Source organism: Diceros bicornis, chromosome 36 (genome assembly GCF_020826845.1).
Source record: "Diceros bicornis minor isolate mBicDic1 chromosome 36, mDicBic1.mat.cur, whole genome shotgun sequence".
NCBI lineage: Eukaryota > Metazoa > Chordata > Mammalia > Perissodactyla > Rhinocerotidae > Diceros > Diceros bicornis.
Window position 1 is genome coordinate 12,063,334 of NC_080775.1, and position 13,458 is coordinate 12,076,791.

At 39.3% G+C, this 13,458-nt stretch overlaps 1 protein-coding gene across 6 annotated transcripts in view; it reads left to right on the plus strand.

Moving 5' to 3' along the window:
- CELF2 (CUGBP Elav-like family member 2) overlaps window positions 1-13,130 on the plus strand; it is a 308,590-nt gene extending 295,460 nt beyond the window's left edge. For 5 of the 6 annotated variants that reach the window (XM_058532399.1, XM_058532400.1, XM_058532401.1 and 2 more), the window contains exons 12-14: window positions 4,615-4,758; window positions 8,054-8,225; window positions 9,611-13,130. In XM_058532399.1, the coding sequence (XP_058388382.1) occupies window positions 4,615-4,758; window positions 8,054-8,181 (272 nt within the window). In that variant the 3' untranslated portion in view covers window positions 8,182-8,225; window positions 9,611-13,130. The remainder of the gene's footprint in view (window positions 1-4,614; window positions 4,759-8,053; window positions 8,226-9,610) is intronic. The other variant, XM_058532404.1, reaches the window with a different exon arrangement.
- The last annotated feature ends 328 nt before the right edge of the window (window positions 13,131-13,458 follow it).

Sequence of the window (13,458 nt, forward strand, 5' to 3'; positions counted from 1 at the left end):
TAGCACTCCTGTTTTTTTTAAGAAACCTGATAAGCCTAAACCATTTGTTTCAATCTTCTTTCCTATTCAGTCTTATATTTTATCTTTTGATTTCATTTTTCATCTACCTCTTAAGATGGATTTTTCACCCATTGTGTGCTTATGCACAATTACTTAGTAGTTGCTGCCATCCAAAAATTGTCAGGAAACTGCTCTCCCAAGTCAGCATGGACCACCTGTTATTTCTCCCCGACACATAAACACCTCGATAATAGGAGGGATGAACTGATACCGTCTTCTGTGGGCAAAGCGCTCTCTCTGACAGGTCCCAGGTTTCTTGGGGTCCACATCCCCTGTGATTGTGTAGCATGGCTTTCAGTAGATGATGGTTTCCAGGTTAATGATAAAATCCACTGTTAGGATTGACTCCGGCTTTGCTTAATTGGGGGTGTTCTGGGAAAGCAAATTAGTGATTGATTGCCTTGCTTCTCTGCCAATAAAGCAAATAAATATCAGGAAGTTAATGCTAAGAATAAATTAAAGCTAATTATAAAATAGTTAATGAGCTAGTCCAAAGAGGGAGAGCTTGTCTTTTTCTTTCTTCCTTTTGGTTTCTTCCTCCTTAATTGAAGTTGCTTCAAAGCAAAATCTGCAACATGATGTTTATTCTCTTCATGTCTTGTCTAGAAGACAGGAAAAGAAGCTAGAGAAGTACTGCTAAAGAAATGTCTTTAATTTGTTTCCCTTCTCTTTTATCCACACCCCAGAGTTACAAACTGTTTTTGTCTGAATACTTTGACTTTAAACATGGTGTTCTATAAGAAATAAAATAGTTTTACTGTGTAGAGTGAATTTTAAAGGGGACACAGCCTTAAATAGACGTGTGTAAAAAAAAATAAAAGGTTTTTGTCTGTTCATAAATATAGAGATCATTAAAAATGAAAGATATATGAAAATCTAAGTTATTTTTCATTATTTCAACTTTCTCTTGACTCTTAGTTGAACTGTTACTGTAGATATTTTAAAACACACACAGCTGTTCAGATAGCTCCGCTTCCCCAGACATGTGGAGACCCTACATCATAAACACCAGGACTTCACAAAGAAACGCCTGTATGGAGGTCCCTTTGTTTGGGGTCTACCATGGTGACAAGTAAGGGCAAGAGGAGGAGTCCTGTAAGATAATGATGTCCTCAGAAGAGACCATAAAAGCCACTTCCCTCACATGCATTTTGGAGAATGTAGGTCACCTCTCCATTATCCACCAGGGCCTATATAGCAAACTCTATATAGCCTGTGTCACTAAAAAATATCAGTCAGTCGCCAGCAGACTCAAAATTTAGTGGTTTAAGGATAAAGCCTGGGGCCGGAAACAGTATTTTTCTCAGTTGCTTCACCCCAGCCCACTGCCCTAAATTTCCATGCCTTGAGATTTAGGGGTTTAGGGCTGTGCGGTAATGAACGTTCCTCTGGGATTAATGTGAAATAGTTGGAAATAACTATTGCCAATTCCAGATTATTTATATTTAGGTATGTGGACTTCCAGTAGCATGGTTTTAGGGTTTTTGATTTTTTTGTTGGTGGTGTTTTTGGTGTGTTCAGTTATTTTAATCATCTCTCACCTTCTTATATCTGATCTCTTCTTCTCGCCCAGTTAACGTGTGCTCAAAGAATTTAAACCATCTTAATAGGAGTTTAACTAAGATACAATTTAAAAGGCAAGTTATACTGGAAAAAAAAAAAAACCATAATGAATTCCACTACTAAATAGATTTTTATGTTTTCTACTCTATAGTTCTATGCTTTAGTCAAGAGAGTTGAAAGTCAACTTGATGTGTTTAGTCATGTACTTAGTGTATATTTAGCCACAGGAAAATGAGCCAGTCCGACTTTGTAAAGAAATTGGTTTTAATTTTTTCCCAGCTAAATCTTCCGAAGGGTTATGGCAGCCCTATAGCTCTAAATCCAGGAAAGGTGACCACCTTTTCTGCCATTCCTGAATATCCTCGGACCTCTTTCACACCTTCCCATTTTCCTTTATTTGCAGGAGGCAGGTCACGCACACACAAATAGATAGAGGCTCTGGATACCCAACAAGAAGCTAGCAGGCGCTGGCAGTCTGATCCCAACACCCCACCTGCTTTACGCTAGATCAAATGCCCTATGCGAAATACAAAATATGAACACCTAAGCAGCTGGGACCCACAATATAACACAGAGAACTCTAACAAGTTAAAATAACATGTGCTAGGAGAAATCTGAGGAATGTGTGATTTGTCAGCAGGTTTTCACTACACAGAGAGGTGAGGAGGATACATACGTGGAATCCTCAAAAAAAGTTTTGTTTTTTTTAACCCTTAGTATCTATGGCAATAGCTGCCTTCTTTGCATATGAGAGGTTTTCCATATCAAATCACCTTTTTCTCATTTTAGTGTTAAAAATTTTGGCAGTTGGCAAAATCAAACTGTTTCTTGGTGATGGAAAAAACGGGGCGTCTACAGCAGAAGATGCTGGTGGCATTTTTGTCCTGGAAAAATGATGAATGAAAGGACAAAGCCTCCTTGAGTTTACCTGTCTTCATATTTTCTTGGTCCCCCTATCTGGCACAGATATGTTCAGAATGTACAGCATTCTAGAATGCCAGGATTATCCAGGCATAGCCAGTAATCTGTCGTAGTGCATTAAAATTGCATTTTCTCTCCAGGCTTCAGGAGGTGAGATGACATTACAATCCACGTTGGGTCCCATTAATCCTCATTTGTGCGTTTGGATCTTTTATTTACAAGGAACATTAAATCTGGGCAGTACCAGATTTGCCCAATGTACATACTGCAAAGGACGTGCACGGCATGTAGCACTCAGAACATCCATTTCCAGTGTTTTGCTTTTGCATCTATTCATGTTAGGTTTTGATTTTTTAAGTTTTTTAAAACCAGGGAACATTTGGGGACCTAAGCCCTGCAATTGTGTCCCTTTCAACAGACACTGCCTCCCCAGCACTGGCATGCGGATAGGTCCATGGAAATTGTGAGTGATAGAAAAAGTTAAAGTGGTCAAGTGGACACGTACATAGGGAAGAAATGCTTCATCTCCGTGGCTTAAGAAATTTGCCTCAAGAAGTCTTCCTTGTGAAGTCTCATTCATTAGAACATTTTTTTCTTTTATGATTTTTTTGTGGAAAGAAACCTGATTTGACTTTTCTTTGCAAAGATGTTTATCAATTTTATTTTTATGAAGTGCTTTTGACCCCAGTTTTATTTTTCTTTGCCTCCTCCCCCCAATCAAGGGAACCCACTGCAGCCTGTCCCCTGGGGCTTGTGAATGCTAGTTAAGGTTCCATGAACCAGCTGCAGAGGTTACTTTACCAGTCTGTGAACGCCCTTCCCTCCCAGACAGCAGGCCACAACATCCTAGAGGCATCCTCACCCTGGAGCCTCTCCAGAACCATCTGGGGAAGGATCTGCAACTACCCCTAGGGCCCTTCAACCTGGAGAGCATTCTCGCGTATTATATATGAGATGGTTACCTTCCATCAGTTCATTTGGATTCCCTCCTTTTTCCTTTTTGCTTCTTTTAACCTTCAGATAGTTCTTGTACAGGTGGGTAGAGAGATGGGAGAATGAAATGGGAAAGAACTTAAGAGAGCTTACCAGTATAGCTAAGGAGATCTTCCCTGTTTTGCCCTTGTTTCTTGTATTTTCTGGAAAGTGATGGGTAAGAGTGAAGAGCTTGGCTTAGCCTAGTCTTTGACTAGCTTCTACATCTCGCACTCATTTCCAAGGCCAGTTCCCAGTGGTATAATTCCTATCACAGTTGGGAAAGTCTAGCTACCTATTTTTCCCTGCCTTGATTCATTGCCAGTCATTTCTAATAAAGATGATTATTAGACTGTGTGTTAAGAGATTTGGCAAATCAAAACTGGATGGATAATTAGGTAAATGATTGCGAAATCCAAGCTGTATTACTGCTCTATCCATTATTCTAAATTGTTGCACTTTGGTGAGAAGGCACAGCATACTCTCTCCTCCCAGAGACAGTATATGCATACTACAAAACATGGCCACCCAGGAAAAACCCACACTACCCCATGGCCATCTTCACCCCCATGAAGAGGAGTTTGAAAATATGTGCCAATGTGCAGTAAGCAAATGTGACCTACAGAAGATTATCAGTGAAAAAGAAGCCATTCTTTTTTTTTTTTTAATTTTATTTATTTATTTTTTTCCCCCAAAGCCCCAGTAGATAGTTGTATGTCATAGCTGCACATCCTTCTAGTTGCTGTATGTGGGACGCGGCCTCAGCATGGCCGGAGAAGCAGTGTGTCGGTGCGCGCCCGGGATCCGAACCCAGGCCGCCAGCAGCAGAGCGCTGCGCACTTAACCGCTAAGCCAGGGGCCGGCCCAAAAAAGAAGCCATTCTTAACCAGTCTGTCTGTAGAAATCAGGAAAATCTGAAGGATGATTGCTTTCCTAAAAGACATACCAGCACTTGATGTATATCCATCTATTTCGTCCTCTTTTAGTATAAGAGAAGGCCAAATGCTTAGCCTGTCTGTTGTTAAAGCATTCCTAAGAAGAGGCTTTGGGAACTAAGAAGCGAAGAATACCTTACTCTGATTTTTTTTTCCTCTTTAGGTCCGGAGGGTGCAAACCTCTTTATTTACCACCTTCCACAGGAGTTTGGAGACCAGGACATTCTGCAGATGTTCATGCCTTTTGGAAATGTTATCTCTGCTAAAGTCTTCATTGACAAACAGACCAATCTGAGCAAGTGCTTTGGTATGCAAAAGAAACCAAGCTAGGATATTACAGTACACTCCCAAGTGAAGAGTCATGGGAAGGAAAATGTCAATGGCAAATATTTCAGAAGTCAGGATAGGGCTTTCCCTGTGTGGTGGTGTTTCCTAGATCCATGTAAGCAGATTGGGCAAAGTCATTTAATCAAAAAAGAGGAAAGGGCTATATAAAAAGGAAGGATCTGGGAAATTAAACTAAATGCCCATGCGTTAGGTAATGTGTGTACTGCATTATCAAAGTGTCTTCCTACATATATCTAATAATCTCTCATTGTAGAACAACAGCAGTTTCTTTAAGCCTCATAGATTGAAGATGGGAATGTACAGTTAACAGACTGTAGTTTCGGCTGTCCTGATACAGAATAGCATTGCAGACACTTTGCCACTCATTCTTTATTCTTCCAGGCTCAGTGTGACTCAGACGCTGTGGCTGTGGGTAACACATTGTATTGTGGGTGTGTTCAGCATCCTGATATACATACTCACAAATGCACATAGCGTCACAGTAGGGATGTGGTCAGGCTGCCACCACACTGCAGCTCGATGGGCACAGGGATGGGTGGTTGATGTATCTCATGGTCACAGAAAGCACTGCATTATGCTGGGATTCGGGAGCCAGAATTTGGGGTTATAGGATACTGCCTGAGTGGATGTAAAGTTCAGGGGTGTGCAGGTATTCTCAGAACACTGGAAAACCCAGCTCCTTAGCACCCCAGAGCCGTCATGCCTGCCTTCCCCAGGCGGCCCAGACTCTGCCTCCTGGGGTGTTTTTTACTCCCTGAGTAAGGCAAGCTCACTGCATGTACTAATGTTTTACAGCAGGAGGATAGCATCACTACATCTATTTCTTGTTTTATTTTTCAAACCCTTTTGGTCCCCAAAGTAGTTTCGAAGCTGGAATGTTCAGAGTATATATTACTCGCTTGGCAAGCTCTGGCCCAGTCTGAGATAGAACATTTGCTTTAATCACTCCTCCAATTTAATAATTCATGTTGGTAGTAGGTAGTAACAGTAGCATAAAACAAAATAAAGTAGCATAGATACAGGCCGGAGGAAATACAGCTACAATGGTATGGCATGAAGAAAAACATCAAAGGTAGGAGTGGTTGTGAAACAGCCCAAAACTCCAAATTAGTATTTGGCTGACTGGTAGTGGGCAACCAGTCTAAAGAGAATGTTTTGGCTTCTAAGACTCCATTCTCATAACATCTTTCTAATTTCTGTGCTATCACCCAGGAAGCTCTGAAGCCTCTATGGTTAGGGGAATTAGTATGTCAACCATTTAAAGTCACTGTCTTTACCCAAGTGGAAAGGCTGTCAGCCTGAACCCATTACACCATTGCTGCCGCCGTGGCAAGTCTGTAAACCGCCTTGTAACGGCTCACGAGAGAGTGCGATGGAAAGTATGTTGTTCCATAGGGTGTGTGCGTGTTGTAGCGTGAGCTTACCTTTGGGAGCTTCCCTGCACAAGGTTTTGAGCCAGGCTTTTATATTCCTCATCGCCAAACAATGTCCTGGGCTTATTTGGAGATGGGAAAGGGATTGTGCTTCGTGGTTGGAGTTTGAGAAAATATTTACTGCCTTGAAAAGGGATCCTTTCAGCCCACCAACTACTTAACCAATGTGTTCATAATCATGCAAGCTATAGCTATGACTATGAGCAGACAATTGTATTCAGCATTAGGGACTGGGTCTTCAATTTCTCTTAAAAACTGTAGCATCCCATACCTAGGTTTCTCAGTGAGCCAGCCTGATTTCTTGTGGTCCCAGGTTTCCTGGACTGCTAGTCATAAGGTGGTACCCCATTCTAGCCTCCTGGCCAGGTTTCATTATCCATTTCACCCTTGACCCATTTCCATTCTCTAATCATCTTATTACTTCTGGGGAAAGACCCAGAGGGAAAGGAGAAAATCAGAGCAAAAATCTATGATTCAAGATCACATTTATTGGGAATCAAATTTAATAAAAATTGAAACCACCATTTTGAAATACAGCCTACCTATGAGAGGCTTTTCTGCCTTATACTATGTGCTCATTTTTACCGGCTGAAAGTATATTTATGTCCTTTTTTTCCTCCTCTCGTCTGTAAAGGAATTTTCTCTTTAGCTTTCAACTTTAACAGTAGATAGATGGAGAAACTCAGTATAGAACCTCTGATGTTCAGAACTGAAATTCAATCAGTATAATAGTTTCCTTTTGATCTAAAAGTAAGTAGGGACTGTACAAACTCAGCACTTTTCCATCAGCATTACCTAAAGAAAGCTCTGCGTGGACCACCCTACAGCCCCCCCCCCCCCCCAGCCCTGTGTTAAAACAAACTATCCGATCAAAATTCTGTTTCTGGGTCTTTGTTGAGCATCATTGGTTCTTTTTCAAAAGCATGCCCTCTCTACCATTTTGGTGGCAAGTGTTGGTACAGAGAAGACACTGTAAATGCAGGATGGTTGTTAAGCCCTGGGCTGTTTAGACTGTTTATTCCCCAGGACTCTTGGGGATACAAAGTAGCAATTTCCATTCTGTTAAATTGAGTGGAGCTTTGAAAATGGAAGTTGAGATAAGGAGATAGGCCCAGTATTTCCCCTGGGACTGTAAGTTCCTCTCAGTAATAACTCCAAAATGTTAAAAATCAAGTATAAATTACTCTAGAGTTAATTTACTAACTTACCCCATCCTACAGCCAAATAGGTGTGGGCTCTGTGAATATGGATGGAGAACTAGAAAGAAAGACAGCGTCTTTGGCAGCACACCCTGTCGTCCAGCCCTTCCCTTAATTATCCTGCCTTTAACCCTCGCCTGGTGGGGACATGTGAGCCTCTGGGGCCCTTCCAGCCCTAGAATATTTATACCACTGCTTATATGAGCAGCCCTTACTTCTGTACTTAACTTCTTACTTCTTAATCCTTCCTTTCAGAAGGATTCTAAGGGACTTGAAACACAAACAGATTTGACTGAAATCAGTAAACAGAGAGACTAAATTCACTCAACAATGGAGTCTGAGATTTTAGCTTTCTGGCGAGGGGGTTTGTTCTCCTGATAGCAAATTACCAGTCCAACCAGCTTTTTCACTGCTTCTCAGTGGACATTTCCAACGTTGCCCCTAAAACGTGCCCTGTACGTCCGCGGCAGGCACACAGTGTGAGCAGAGGTGAACTGAGACCGTGGGGTCCTTCCCATTCACAGTTACTCTCTCCAGCTATTCCATGAAGTCCCTGGTCCCCTTCTCTACTCGGCTGCCTCTGCGTCTTGATTCCCGCCCTCTTTCCCCTCGTGTCTTCCAGGTTTTGTTAGCTACGACAATCCAGTGTCTGCGCAAGCTGCTATCCAGGCTATGAATGGCTTTCAGATTGGCATGAAACGCTTGAAGGTCCAGCTGAAGCGCTCCAAAAACGACAGCAAACCTTACTGATCCTAATCCCAGAGGCTCCCTGCTCTTATGTTAGCTTTCTTAGGGTAAGTCCCACGAGCCAGCCTGTTCTCAACAGGAAAGGCAGAGGAGGACCACATTGCCAACTTTCACCAAGAGAGACGATTATTTTTACAATAAGGCCTCCATTTCCCACTCCCACCCCCCCACCCCCCATCCCCAGTTCGCCATAATTAAAACTTGGGCTACCTTGTTTCTATCGAGTCAACTTCTCCTCCAGTTGTGCCACTGTATTCTCCTTTGTTTTGCAATTTGAATCTCTTTTTTACTTTTTTTGTTTTGTTTTCGTTTTTTGCTTTAAAAAAACACACACACACAAACACACATAAAAGTAGATGACATCTTGAGAATTTAAAAGGCAAACAAAGGCTAATGTGCAATTCTAACTCTGAGACCCCTGGTACCCTGAGAGCACTGCCTGGAGAATTCACCCCTCCTGTCTGCGCCCACCCCCTAGGAGGGCGCCCGCTGTTGAGAGGTTAAGGCGGTGGCCTAGCTCCAGAGAAAAGCCAGGAGAAGCACTTAAAACAATACAAAACGTCTTTCCACTACATTTGGTTTGTCTTAATAAGTAGGATTTTATTTTAGGGTTCAAAGAAACATGACTATGCGTCAGATTATTACACTGGTTGTCTATTTTGTTATTTTATTTTAGTTTTTAGAAAGGATTAATGTAAAAAAAAGATTTAGAGATCTGTTTCTTAAAGCTACAGGGTTTAAAAATAAAATAAAAATGAGTGCAAATACTTGATGTTTCTTGAAAGATAAATTTAATAATAAATAAATAATACATAAATAATACATAAATAAAAAAGAAAGCCACAGGCCTGTAAATTTTATTTGTAAAAAAAGCATTTCTATTTTTGTACAAAATTTTTACTGCCTCAGAAATAATGGAAGTTATTTATTGCCTATTGTTAACTTATTGGGTACCTAAAGAGCAGCTCTCTGTGCTAGCTAGATCCTTTTGAAGTAGTCTCTAGAGGAATTGTTCTAGGAATGGGCTTTTTTTCACCGTTGAACCCTAGGCCTGAAGTTCATGCTTTATCCTCTTGTTGTTTGTATCTGTCTGATTATTTTGTTCGTAACTTCCATTATCTAGTTTACAATTCAATCGTCTGACTTTCCCCGTATGTTACATTCGTTGAAACTGGATCCTCTCCCCTGTCCCTTGCCAGCCCCTCACCCCAAAACACCCGAATCCATCCCCTCTCCCTCTCTGGATGGATTCTCTTGGGGTTCCATTGTGCTGTGGATAAAGACTGTAAGAAATGCAAATTATGTGGATGGCTCGTAGACTCCCTGATGACCTAAGATTTGCATTAGTTTTTCTCCCGCACCCTTAAGAGTGATTTTGTTGCTGCTGCGTAGATTCTGTGTAACTTTTTACTCTCCCTTGTTTTCTCCGTAGACATCTTCATGCCCGTTAGGTCACCGTTTGCCTAGCATGTCCCTGTGGCGTCTCAAAAAAAGTTTCATCGTCCCGTCATTGTTTCTGATGTCTTTCTGACCTCACATCATATTTGGTTCTCCTACTGACCTTTGATCTAGTTTGACCTTTGAAATTTGCATGTGACCTCATCTAGCTATGAATTCTGGGAAGTCAATGTGAAAAACATTGCTGCATTCACGCAAGACTGAAATTTATTATTAGACAAATTAATTATAGAAAACAAAAAACCTGTGGCAAAAATGTTTCTTTCTTTTTTTTTTTTTTTTTTTGTTTCTTTTCATAAAACAGACTTGAAAGTATTATACGGGGATTGGCATTCTTCCCGGTCACTGGTAACAATAGCAATATGTATCCAGGGACACAGAATGTTGGTTTCTAACAGACTACTTCCAAAAACAGTTTGAGAAAAAAACTGTCTGATTTTAAGTCTCTAGAGGTCTGTAATAGTTTTTACATTTTTCAGGCAGTGTAAAGTTTTTTGATAAGGCCATTTTAGGTGGCTCACTTTCTCATTAAGATATATATATAGAACCACTTTTTGTAGATTAGTATAAGAAAAATATTTACCCTGTTTTGGGGCAAATGCTACCTATTTGTGTCACCTTTTGCTGAACTGACTCACAGTTAGACAATCCATGGTTTAATGCACATGAAATTACCTATATTTTATACTGTTTCAATGTACAGGAGAAAGGTTACTGTAAACTGTGTTACGTTGGTGCTTCTGTGAATTAAGTTGTGGCTTCATCATGAGTCTTATGGTCTTAATGTTCTTTGTTGATAAGACAAGTTTAGAATTGGTTTACTTAAAACAAAAAAGAATTTCAAAAAAAAGTTGTTTGCTTAAAAAAATTTCATGTGAGGGGGAAAAAAAAAAACCTATTCCAGAATAAGTTTTGTGTTGGCTTGTAAAGCATTGATGTCATTTTTTTTTTATTGTGGACTATTATAGATGTGTTTGTGTTCAGCAAAATGTGATTTTTTTTTCTTTTAAAGAAAAAAAGTGAAAATATATAGTGCCAAATTCCAAAGGTACTTCCTTCCTAGAGCTTCAGTGTGTTTCTTGTGAGAAGTAATTTGATAACATGGGTATTTTATTATGTGTTTTGTATAAATCCCTAATATTTAAAAAACAAAAAACAAAAAAAAGAGGTTAAAAAGTTTGTTAACTTGCTATCCTGTGGTCTTGTTGCCTGAAATTGTTATTGTTTGTTATTTCTCTATAATGTTTTTTGTAAGACATTGTATAAGTGCCCATGTCTCACTTTTTTAACCACTCTGCACATCAATGCTGTGACAGCAACCTCATAATGTATTTTCTTCATAATATATGGAAACCTCTAAGGTGAGAAAGTTTTGAACTTTTAACTCTTTCTACCCAGAGCTATCTGGAATGTTGATAACTTTTTATACTGTCATCATTTTAGTTTCTTTTGGGGTGTTTCTCATTTGGATTTTTTTTTTTTTTTGCATATATCTTCTCTTTGAGTTTTTGTCTTTACTACTTTCTTATCCTTTGGTTTGAGATCCAAAAGAAAAAAACTCCACAAAGCAAATCTGAAGGAAAAAAATAGACTTTAACCCTCTCCAATTTCTTTTCCCTACATCATTTTTTTTTTTTTTTTTTGGATTATTTCTGGTCATTGTTTTAAAAAGAATTCTTAATGTGCTGCTGGAATTCCTTCTTCAGTTTTAATTAAAACAGTTTATTGGATAAACTTTCTGAGGGGAGTCGTAGATAGATTGAGCACCTAAATAAACCTTACAGTCTATGCTTTTGAGATCAGGTTTAGTGGTATGTTCTAGTTTAGAATATTTTCATATACCTTCCAGTTAAATGACAGTCTTTTGAGGGATTTTTGCTTTTGTTTCTTAAATACTCCTAAATAATCAGCCATTGTGCTGGGGAGTCTCGGACCCCAGTGGACACCTCTGAATAAGCAAGGTGTCTGGAGTTAGAAGCCCTTTTTATTTTTTTTTAACAAAATGCATTTAAGGGGAACTGACCATGTATGTAAAACTCAGTTCTTTATCACAGTTTAGTAACCAAATACCTAGCACAGTTCCTGCTGACACTTTTTAAAGTGCCATATTATTTTGACTTTGACTTCATGTGACCAGATCCCATGCTGTCTTGACAAACCCCAGTGTCATCCCTAGAGCCCCCAACACAAACTCCTGCCTTTCTGGAAGCTTCTTTGTCTCTCACGAAGTTCAGAACTGCTGGCTCCCTTTCCTTCCTCCGTTTCCCACTCACCACCCTGTCTGGTTTGATGTGTGTGGATGTGATAGCCCTGGGATGGAAAGGACTAGCCTCTAATGATGCAAAAAACAACACAACAAGTTTCCTTCTTATAGCACATGCACTTACAATGAAATGATTTGTATTATCCTCACACGTGTTTACTACTGCTGGGGCCTTCCTTCATCCTCTGAGGGCTATTTTGTACTTCCTGCAGCAATCAGCTAAAATCACAAAGTTATCACACATGTCTCTCATTTATTATATGGTGGTGTGTAGATACCTACATAGGAACACAAGAGAACACCATTTGAATTTCTGAAGACCATTCATTCAGAATCTCTTCATTTATCAGTTACACATATATCTCAAAAACCAATTTTTTTCCCATTTCTTCCCTGAAGTAAACTGCCCTTCTCCTGCACTTGTTTCCTTTCACCCATCTGCATCTCCCCCGGAGGAACCTGAGAGCAGCTGACAGGGGGCTCAGGGTGGGCACTTTGAGTTGTCTCTTATTTTGCAGGCAACGAAGACAGTACATTTAGGGGGAAAGTCCATTCTTTTTTTTTTTTTTTTTTTTGCATGTTTCATTGTTAAAAAGATAACCCTCCTCAGAGACAAGTTGTCCTTTTATTCACTTTATCTTTTAATATCAAAAGAAAAAAGCTGCAAGGGTGCAAAGGGCCCGTGCCAGAAGAAAAAACACACAGGGAAACTGTTTTTTTAAAAAATCAAGCGTAGAGAATAGTCATTTTTAAACTAAATTAGAGAATTGCGATACAATGGCAGTCCTCAAAGGCGTAACAAGTTCATCTTTCTGTCACCATAGGGGTTATAGTTCTTTGGCTTGTGCTACTATGGAATCATTTTACTGTTTCTGTTTTTATTAAGTGCTAATTAACAAGAAAAAATAAAATTTTAAAAAAACCTGTAGTTTCATTACCTTTTTGAATAATGTCATACAAAAAATGTATTTGTGTTTTTTTTGTGCTGTGAGAATTGTTGTTTGTAGATTAATGATATCATTTTGTTTAGAATTACAAAATAGTTTTTAAATATTGTCTGAGAAAAGCCAAAGTTAATGCAACCTAGTGGAAACTGTAAGACCATTTGAGTATTGTTTCTGTTTTATTGATGCATTTGGATTTTGTTGTTTGATGGAATTTGAGCCAAAAAAAAAAAAATGCAGGCTTTCCTATTTCTACAATTGATTGTACTTACGCATTTTGTACCAGTGGAACTTTTTATACTGGAGATTAAAAAAAATGGAAATTTTTGTGGCTTACTCTAGTGGGCCGCCTGACAATGACTGATTTCAAGTTTGATTTCTGGTTGATAGAAAGAAAGTTGCTTTTCTTTTGAGAATTAAAAACTTTGGCTTGATTTCTTTTTTCCCTTTGCTTATATCTAGCATTAGAATTTTGTCTTAAAATACAGCGGTAAGTTTCACTTTTTATTCTGTATTGTGCAGTTACACAATAAGGTAATTAGATTTAGAAGTACTCAGTCACTTTAAGTGGATAAATGTATTAGTTAAAACTTTAGGGGTTTGCTTTTTTGCTGT